We start from the raw sequence: 10,513 nt of genomic DNA, 5'->3' as shown, positions 1-10,513 counted from the left end.
AGGTCTAGAAAACGTTTCCATATAAAGTTCCAAAAAAAAAATGGCCATGACGTAGGTAGTCTATACTACTTTCTTACAGTCTAGCCTATAATTTACTTTATTAAAACTGAAAAGCTGGATTGTGAGATTTGAGGTTTTGGCCTGTTTTTAATGTTACATTAATATTAGGTTTCTATGAGAAAACCCCAAATGACCTCATGCAAACCAAGCAGTAGGTGGATCCGAGGAGAGAGCCTTTTTCTCTCCTATCCACTGACTCCTCTTTTACTTAGGGTTTTTTTTTTTTTTTGTTTAAGCCGCTTCTATGCCAGATAGAAATGTTCTGTGCTGGTATGGATCGGCAGGTGGCACCATTCATTCCTAGTTTCATAATTTACGCCTCTAATCAATCGAAAGTACACGAGGCGTTGAAATTCCAATACTCACCAAAGGTTCGAGGCTTTGTCTAACCCCTCAGAGCTGCGGCCGTCATTGCATTCAAACCACCATTAGGCGGATTAGCTTTGCTTTTTTCCTGTATTTCTACAAGATTCTTATCTTTAGTCTGCATCTCATCCTTTTTGTACATTATAATGTATATTAGCTTACGACCTGAAAATGGATGGGGAAGGTCTTTTAAATCCTCTTACAGCAAACAGAGCTATAAATTACAAGGAATACTTTCATTAAGAGTTTTCATATTCTGTTATTTTTTCCCCATTGTGGCTGAATTTGTTTTTGTTTTTTTTACAAGCACTTTGAATTCATTTTTTTTTAGTAAAAGTACAATGTCATTTTACACTACTAACATTATTCATGTTTTATGCATGTAGTTTAAGAAAAATCATAGATTCAGGTCACTAATTAAAAAAAACAAACAAACAAAAAACAAACCCTGTATGAGTTGATAATCCATGCATGAAAGGACTAGAAAAGGGCATCAATACCAAATTTACCATGACATGAGTGTAAACACACAGCAACACCCATCTGATTTTCCTATCACCACTGGTGTCATGGAAAAAAAAGACAATCCTAACATGGGCTAAGGGCTATGGGATGTTTTCACAGGTATACTACTACATTTTGAACTTAAAATTTGGGCACAATTAAAGACAGTTTTCTTATCTTTAGCCCCAAAGACAAACAAAATTTCACATAGGCAGCAAAAACAAAGTTTTATATGAAAAACCATAAAGTATCTGAGCTCAGTCATCTGAAAATGTGGAACAAAACTAGCAGTGTCACATATCGCCCTAGTTTTCAGTATCATCTCTGACTCCTTTGTACATTGTTTGGCATACAAATGCAACAAAATAGTTAAAAAAAAAGACATGTTTATTAGTGTTTTAGCACAGTGATTACAGAAACATAAAAATAATCTCATTTAACATGTTTATTATAAAAACATACATAAAGCCTCAATTTGGGATTACCTCAGTAAATTGATTATGTTCATTCTGAAAAAAGTAGCATTTACTGACAGAAAATAATCTCAGCATAATTTTCAACCTCAGACGGATATCTTACAGGAAGCATTAACGTAGCATATGTATTGTAAATCTCTAAAATATGCATTAAACCAGACTGTGTGGAGCTAACATATCTGTACTTAAAAGTTTCCACATTTTGGTCAATACGTTTTATAAACACTGACCTGAGGCATGCTTGGAACTCAGGTCTATTATTTAGTGAAGTGACTTAATATCAGAAAGAGGGGTGAGGCAAAGAAAGTTGACAACTTGTTTTGTCCTTCCCCTGTTGTACAAAACCAAAGTTCGTATTAAGGCTATAAAGCTTGACAGCAAGGAAAAGGCTCAGCTATTGATCTGTATGTGTGCTGCTTCTAACAACATTTATAGTTGCACTTGGTAGAACAAGGTTTGTGGAGGTGCCATGTTTCAGTCTTTCAAAAAGTCTCCAAGAAAAAACAAACCCACTGTAACTAAAACAGTCCGAGGCCTTCCCGACTACACTTCCTCATGGCTCTTTGTTTTTGGCACAAAAAGAAAAAAAAAAAAAAAAAAGTAATTCTCCCCTGTCTCCTTCTGTGCTTCTCACCTGTGATCTGTACTAAATGGGTACTTGGTCATAAGCACTTTGGTCAGCAATCAGTCATTAAGACTGACTTCAGCATGAACGTGTATAAAACGTAATTCATGAAAAAGGAAATTAGGAAATGTGAATGTGTAGTGGCTACCTGAGGTGTGGTCTGTTTTTTTCCTTGCCTTACAGTTGGATTTATTACCCGGGCCAAGGAGGTTATGTTTTCACCCATGTCTGTTTGTTGGTTTGTTTGTTTGTCAGCCGGTTTACACAAGAATTACTGAACCGATTTGCACCAAACTTGGTGGAAGGCATGGTGTGTCGCCCAGGGAAAAACCCATTAAATTTAGGTGCCAATCTGGTTAAAGGGGCGGATTCAGGGATTTTTTTTTTAACATTTTCCTTAACATTGCGAAATAGACCATTTTTTGCCTTGGTGGAGATACGACCTCTACGGAGTGACACCCTAGTTTCATTTTGTTTCTGATTGATATACACCTGACATTTTTTTTCAAGTAGAATTTCAACTTTTAAATGTATTATTTGAGGCCAAGAAAAAGTCTGAGGCAAATCCCTGGCAACATTTTTCAGGACAGCCCCTTGAGACTGTCACTACAAAATGTCCCAGATTAAAGATGCTCTTGCAAATAGACAATACGAATTTCTGACCAATTATAAAAGTAAAAGATTTGGTGCAGTGACAATTAAGTGAGTTCAAAATTGCAGAATTAGCCCCAAAGTAAGCATGATGCTTCTCAATAGTGCTTTCTATAACAAAAAAGTTTTTTTTTCATTCTTCACTTTGTTGTCAATATTGTAAATTGACAACTAACTGCAGTTTAATTAGTGTGAAAACCCTAGCTGTAAGTAGAATTCCTAAAAGTAAAATATGAAAAAGCACACGGCACAGTTTGTTTCACTTTCTCTTAAGCAGGTAATTCTAAAATGACTAAATTGAACCACTGACTGAAATGTGCAGCTTTTCATTACTTAATATTAAGTACCACTCTGCTGTGCATTCCTTATATTCAGGGTGAGAAATAAGTCAAGAGAAGGGTTATAACTGAAATACAATGAACATCTATTCCAACCAGGCAATTATTATTATTATTATGCTTTATTAGTGCAGGGTGTTCCTCTTGGACATGCTGTCAGCTGTGCGACTAAGGATGAGTATGGAAGATTTGGATCATCTGCAACATGAAGGTAACATCAGCAGAATGTCAAGAGAGTGGTACTGTTAAGACACTTGGATTTAAAAGGCATGGACTCACTTAATGACTCTGACTTGGTACCTTTTTCTAAATAATTGTATGTGTGCATGTGTGTGAGAGAGGAAGAGAGAGAAAAGGAGACAAAATTACTCTCAGTAGCTTCAATTTAGCGCAACAAACAAAGAGAAAGCAGTATTTGTGCTCCCATGGTCCATTTCTGTAAGACTGCAGTATAATGACTACTGTTTTGTTGCGAAGTGTGATTGGCTGGGAAAGTGGCTCACATTTTGTTGAAACACTCCTTGGCGTTGGACCACACCTGGATTCCCTGAAGGAGTAACAGAACAGAGATTTTGAGACGAGGTTAAAATTTTCGAAAAACAGATGAGGAGTGGAACTGATGAATAATCAACACCAAATGCACGGCATACAAGGACAAACAAGAACTGTGGAGAGGAAAAAAATATACTGAACTTCATACCTTCTTACACATGCTGATCTGCATAATGGCATAGCTGATTAGTGCCTCGCGCAAATCTTTGTCCTTCTGCTCCTTAAAGCGTTCAATGTCTTCCCAAGCTGTTCGCACAAACTCTCTGAAGACACAATCAAACAAAGAAACATGCTATCATGATTCACTTTGTTTGAAGGAGGAGGATGCATGGAGGGAAGGCAATGGTTCAATTCATCACCTTTAATGCATACTAAAAATCAAGGGCAAACTGTCTCACCACAGATTATATATGTACATACATAAAACAGAAAGTTAGGAGGAACCGACAGCTGAGACAGACAGTGGGAGAAATTTAAAAACGAAAAAATCTGAGAATTGATTAATTGATTCTGAACTTACTGGCACTCTGTGTTCTTCTCCTTGACTGCCTCCTCTCCCTCCTGTATGCTCTGCTCCAGGGCTGCCAATCTGCTCTCCCTCTGTTCCTGGCTCTCCTGGCCAAATAGTTTACTGGTCATTCCTTTCAGAGAAAAGACTCGCACTGTCTATACACACACACAGACACAGACACAGACACAGACACACACACACACACACACACACACACACACACACAGACACACACACACAGACATTAAAATCCAGCACAGTATACATTTATGTGTATTTATGTGTGTCACTGATGTTTTAATCAAATTGGGTCACAAAAATGTTTTTAAACACACGCCTACTTCTGTTGATTAAAGTATGGTGCTTATGTTTAATCATGCCCAATTTTTACGCTTGCTTTGACACATAAATTGTGTGTCTATGCCACCTGTGTATTTGCCCAGGATGTGTAGTAGAAAGTGAGAGATAATAAGCAGATGTGTGTTGGTGTGTTACCCCAGTGGCCAGCTCTTCCTTCTGTTGTTTCTTATGGACAAGGTCCTGAGCTGCCATCTCCAGATCATACTGGATCAACTCATGCTTCTTACATACTGACCTTAATACAAACACAAAAATTGACAGTTTTAAAAAAAAAAGTCAAACAGAAAATATGCTTTCACTACCAATAATAATAATAATGTGACACATAGCTGATCCCAATCCAACTAGGTAAAAACAGATAGCTCTAAAATACACGGGGGGGGAAGCTTTTACCAAACATAAAGGCTTTACCTTTGCCACACATTAACACTGACCAGTGCCCCTTTAAACAGAACGGACTTTAACAGATATATCCTTTATTTTTCCAAATTATGCATACACTTCCTCCTGAGCCTGATGTAAATCGTGCCTGGCCTTAAAGGTCAGGCTCAGCTACATAAGAAACAATCAACGTCACTCCAACAGGATCTATTCTTACATACAATGCCTTAATGCTATTTCCACTTCAACACATATGGCAAAACTTCTTCAAGCCAAATGGCAACAAAGTGAGCTGACCTCAAAAGCCAATGTGACCATATAGAATCAAATAGCTTCTCATTCTGATTGTCTGTCAATCCCGATAATACCATTAGCTACATTCACTGACATTGCATGACAGTTACTTGTTCGGCCTGACATGGCTATGTGTCTCTCTCTTTTACACACTCACTTACCTGACAGCGTCAGTGTAGAAGAGGTATTCTTTCAGTTGGTCTGCGTAGTGTTCTTCTTCCTCCAGAATGTCATCTATTGATGCAGCATACCTTTGCACATACACACAAAGTCACATTCATAAGTGAACCAATGCCAAAAAAAAAAGCATTATGCGTCAGTGTATGTGAATGTGTCTAAATTAGGACTCATGTAGTTTAAAAGGCTGGTCTATTGCTAATTTAATAAACATATTTAAGTGTAAGTTTAAGTGTGAGTATGTGAGAGGGGACACTAGTTGGAGTGCATCTATAGTCTACTACTTACGTATCCATGTGGTGGCCGGCACTCTGTAGTCCGTCTCCCATCTCTTTTTCTATAGCACTCCACTCACTGGAGACACAAGAAATCAGGAGTACTTTACTTGAATTCTTGTTCGCTCTCTATTCAGTTTGTACAAACTAAAATGTTTTTTTCTTAGAAGTAATCAAAAAACAAAATGGTGCTTTGTGTTCTACTATTTGCTCATATACAGTATGTATATAGCAACTGAGTAGATCAAAGGAAGCTGGATACAGAATACGCACAAAATGTATTTTAATTATTTACGTGTGGTTTGTTAATGCTTTTTTTTTGTTTAAATGTAGTGCCCTATTTTAGGCCAAAAGCTATGATTTTATTAATGTAGAAGGAATGCAGTAACAACAGAACAGGTTTTTTTCACCTAAAGACTCTGCCGTAGTTACCATGGACCTTGTAGACTCCATACAGCCTGTCTGCTACTCTCTGGAATAAAGATGATCACATCAGTCACGATGAACACTGTTTTCTTCTTCAAATGATCCCCTATTTAAAACAGCTTATCCGATATTCGTTATTAATATTGACTCAAATGACTTTCGATTAATGTCAAAGGCTTGCAAGTACTTACATTCAAACAGCTCATTTCACATAAGACAATATGAAAAAAAATTTAAACCACTGGCCAAACCTAAGCAGGCACTTAAATATACTGTGGGTGTGCGTGTGTGTTTGCACATGCCAAAACTCACCGCCCGCACCCTGAGTAACTGAGAGATGACAGTGTTCAGTTCATCACTGTAGTGTTTAAGTGCTATGAATCGCCTGGAGAACACAACAAATGGATCATAACTCAAACAGTGTTTAAGTGAATCTAAGCATTTCACCTATGTCTGTTTTACACCTACTTGTCAGGGTTCTTGACTCTGAACATGGCACTCAGAGACTTTAGTCTGGAGTCAACCTGGTAGAACAGAAATTCACATTCAAGTTAAGTTGAGTGAAGTTATTTTGCAAACAGCTTACAGGAGAAACTCTGAAGGGGTGCTTTTGATACAATCCATGATAATATGAATTGCATATCATAAAATAGACATATAAGTGAAAGTGTTAGTTAAAAACAAAATTCTCAGTCAAGCAATTCAGCAAGGAGAACTTCATGGATATTTGTAAAACAATTAAGATACAATATCCATTAAAGAAATGACTGCGATAAAACACTACAACCTCCTTACCTTGTCTTGGAAACCTGTCTCCAATACCGCCTCCCTCCATCCCTTCTCCTGAGGACAGATGATTGATAGGTGATGGACATATGACAGGATTATCAGATATACTGTGTAAAAAGGGGGCTTACAAGCTGATAACTGCACAAAACGAAACAAGGGGCTGCACTCGTCCGAGCATGTCGCTACAGGCTACAGGGACAGGATGAGACACAAATCCAGGAGTTAAATCTGAAGGTGCGTCAAATGGCAAGACTCGGTATGAAAATTTTTTTCAATGTGAGAAAGTTACTCAATTTTCGGCTTCTGACAGGCAGATATATACTGCCAGATAAAAAGCAAATCATCATTATGTGGTAGTAGGTAACTTACCTGGTATGGGTGCATGCAATAGCTCTGTGGCAAAAATTACAGGCTTTCTCAGTCTTTTCAATTGGATCACTGTGTGGCTGGGGCAGAGGATTTCATTGCAATGTGCTTCAGAAAAAAAAAAAAAACATTCAGCCTCCATTTTCTCATGGCACTGTGATGTGCCTTCTAACTGTTACATATTTTTTTCTTCTTTGTTTGTATCCAGTTCCAACATCTTAAGACTAATGTAGCCTCTTGCATTGCTTTGCCATAGTGCTGTTATTAGTTGGAAATCCCCTTTAGAGTGTAAATGTGTAGGTTGTGCATATGTATGACAGCAGACTTCTATGAGACATTATGTGCCATATGTTTGGATGCTAACCTCTGTGAGAAAGCGGAAGAAGATTTCATCATTCGAAAGGACAGGATGTGATGCAACACGCAACAGGAAGTTTTCCAAGCCGACTCTCCGTCGCTCAACAAAGTCTGGGTCGAGGTTGTCTGCCGACAGCTTGTGCCACACAAACTCTGCCTACAAGAGACACAATTAAAGAAGAGAAAGAAAATAGAACATATCAATCTCAAAAATAAGGGCAAGTCACTTCTCCTACTTAAAAGAAACTGAGAGCAAACTAGGAAAGAAAGACTGAAAAATGTCACACCGATGAATTTGTTCTTTTACAAACTTGCAAGTCCTATAGTCAATCACAGGGAATACTTATGCCCAAATTAAATGCATTTTTTTTATTAATTACATTTCTCCATCCACACATGTGTCACTCACCCTTTTCTCTGGTAGTGGAGGGATGATGATGTAGGGGTAAGTGACCAGGAGGTAAGTTCTGAGCAACTCAAACTCACTGTAGCGTCTCCACAAAGTGTCAGGTGTGGCTGGCGTACCTCCCTCTGGGACAGTTTCGGCTGGCCTGCAGACAGAGAAATAAACAGTCTTTTTAGGTGTTGAAGACATTTGGGCTGATGTTCTTGTTAAAAGCAATTTGAGAAACAGAAAGCGCAACACATTACATCCAAGTTCGATTTCCGGTGGCATTTTCTGACTAGTGCTGGGACAAGACATTTTATAGGCATTGTACACGCTATTCTGCTCATTGACCTTGTTTTGTTGAATCACGTTTAACTGAATAAAGTGTGTAAGACATGTGGCAAGCAGTGTTCAACCAAAAAAATCTTTATTCTTCCCAGTGACAATAATTTTGCTCTATACAATATTAAGGAGCATAGATATGAAAGATGCACTTATTCATGCACTGCACTTACTATATTTGGTCATGGTTTCAAATTTGTCAAAACATAAGGCTCACCTCTTCAAGGAAGTATTTGACTTAATTACTCTTAAAATTGTGCAAGATAAAGCACATGTGTATTGTGTGTCTCTAGTATTGATGAAGTGTATGTGTAAGTGGTCTCACTCCACTCTTTTTGTTACACTGGTGTCTTTTTTGTACAGCCATATCAAGCTTTTTTGCATATGCTGTAACAGCTGTAATGTCAGAATCAGGGAATGCTCCAGTTTGAGACCTACCGTGTTTCTATGAGGTAGACAGTATAGGTTTCCTGCATGTTAACCGTGTTCTTCCCTGTTCTCTTCTCTGCCTCTGCCACATTTATCTCCATTTTTCTCAACAGAGCTGTCCCTCTTTCCACCATCTACACAGACAAGAAAAATAATGTGTAAGGAGGAGGAAAAAAAGACAACCAATTACAGGGAAGGTAGAACATAAATATGTGACAAGTATAAGAAGGAACATCAGGAGAAATAACATCAGGTGAACAGACAGCTCTGTGCAGGGTAAGAGTGTGGTTCTCAGGGACTAATAAATTAAATAAAAAAATTTCCACTCTGGACAATAAAGCTGTAGTCTGTTTAATTCTATGAAGACACGCATGAAAGCAGATGAACACAGAGGGACAAGCAGCTGTTTTGCTTTTGAAGATTATTTAACACTGTGCTTCCTTAGACGGGGTTGTGACAGTCGTGTGCAGGTCACGAGATTAGACAAGAAAATACTACCACCAACCAAGGAAAGGAAAAAAAATTGACGCTTTTCTACTTTGAAACCGTCTTCTCTCACTAGAAACCTCGGTTATTCGGACTATACTTAGAGGACTCATTCGGGAATGGGGCTAATTTAAGTAAACAAAACTTTAGCGTTCAAACTTGCTAGCTAGCAAGCTAACGTCAGGAACAAAGTTCACAAAGTAGCTTCGAACTAGCGTTAGCAAAAGCAACTTTAGCCCCACTTTTATCTTTAACGTTACCTTGCAGAGCTAGTCGCTGAATCTAGTTTTGAAGCTGTTTAACGGTACCGAAACCACTAAAGTGTGGTTTAGTGGCATCTTTTGAAAATGTGACTGAAAAAGTCTTCGTGGCTCCTTGTCACTAACTCCACCTAGCTAACATTACTTTAGGCCTGTTTGGAAAAGTTTTCACCAGTAAAAACAGGTTTTGTGGACTTCAAACATGTTTATAATGGAGAATAACAAAAGTACGACCGTGTTTATAATGTTGTTCTCTGATTCAGTTGAAGTGAGGTCGGTGTTACCGATCACAGCCGCTACTTCACTGCTCCCAGAGTCTGCCATCATCTTTGGGCTGCTGCTGAGGCGCTGCTGTTGTGTTGTCAGCTGAGCTGGCAGTGGACCGGTCCCCCTCTTTCTGCGCATGCGCGATTCAGGCTGAGGCCAAGGATAAGACCTCTTATTTCTTGATACAACTAAATGGATGGTGTAAAATAAGGAATGTTCATTAGATCCTAAATAACTAAACGAATAAAAAAAATGCAAAAACAAAAATGAAATAAAATAATAAACAACAGAAAAAAAAATCCACAACGTAAAAACAATATAATAGCAGAACTATCTCTGACAACAGTCTAATTATTTAAAACAAAATAAAATACTATGACATCTTGTTAAACGCAGCAACGCAGTTAGAGGTAACGTAAACTCAATTCAAGTAATGAGACCTTGAATTTGTATTGAAGTTGCAGTGAAGTAAAGTTTTAAATTAATCTCAATTAAGCACAACAAAATTGTAATTCCCTTGTTTTAATGTGCGTGTATTACTTTTCGTGCACATCTGGAGCGGTTAACGGAATGGTTTTTGAAAGATTCCATGCAGCTGTGCTCCTCATTGGGGAAACCATTGACCTCCTTTGGTATCGTTTGCAACACCTACCTGTGGCAAGGCTGACATCTGCTTCTGAGATTTTGGTTAGGGATTTGTTTACTTCCATTTTTATCCCCAGAGACCACCCAGAGGATACCCATGTTGCGGTTGTTTGATATCTTACTTTTGGAAATTTTGGAAAAAAATGTTGAACCTCAGATATTTGTGAAATGCCCATGGACATTTGCTC

General features: G+C 38.1%; 1 protein-coding gene across 1 annotated transcript; it reads right to left on the bottom strand.

Moving 5' to 3' along the window:
* Positions 1-1,137: 1,137 nt before the first annotated feature.
* On the bottom strand, positions 1,138-9,807 carry snx4 (sorting nexin 4). Its single transcript, XM_040149216.1, has 14 exons — positions 9,648-9,807; positions 8,677-8,801; positions 7,918-8,059; positions 7,516-7,665; positions 6,792-6,839; positions 6,465-6,520; positions 6,309-6,381; positions 5,981-6,042; positions 5,584-5,649; positions 5,280-5,369; positions 4,579-4,678; positions 4,093-4,238; positions 3,721-3,835; positions 1,138-3,567 (listed from the first exon to the last, which is right to left on the bottom strand). Exons 1-14 carry the CDS (start codon positions 9,738-9,740, stop codon positions 3,520-3,522), a joined length of 1,314 nt encoding a protein of 437 aa, XP_040005150.1. The 5' UTR covers positions 9,741-9,807; the 3' UTR covers positions 1,138-3,519.
* Between the last annotated feature and the right edge of the window lie 706 nt (positions 9,808-10,513).

This window comes from Xiphias gladius, chromosome 16 (genome assembly GCF_016859285.1).
Source record: "Xiphias gladius isolate SHS-SW01 ecotype Sanya breed wild chromosome 16, ASM1685928v1, whole genome shotgun sequence".
NCBI classification, from domain to species: domain Eukaryota; kingdom Metazoa; phylum Chordata; class Actinopteri; order Istiophoriformes; family Xiphiidae; genus Xiphias; species Xiphias gladius.
Note: the sequence above shows the minus strand (reverse complement) of the source record. Positions and strands in the feature narration are given on the sequence as shown.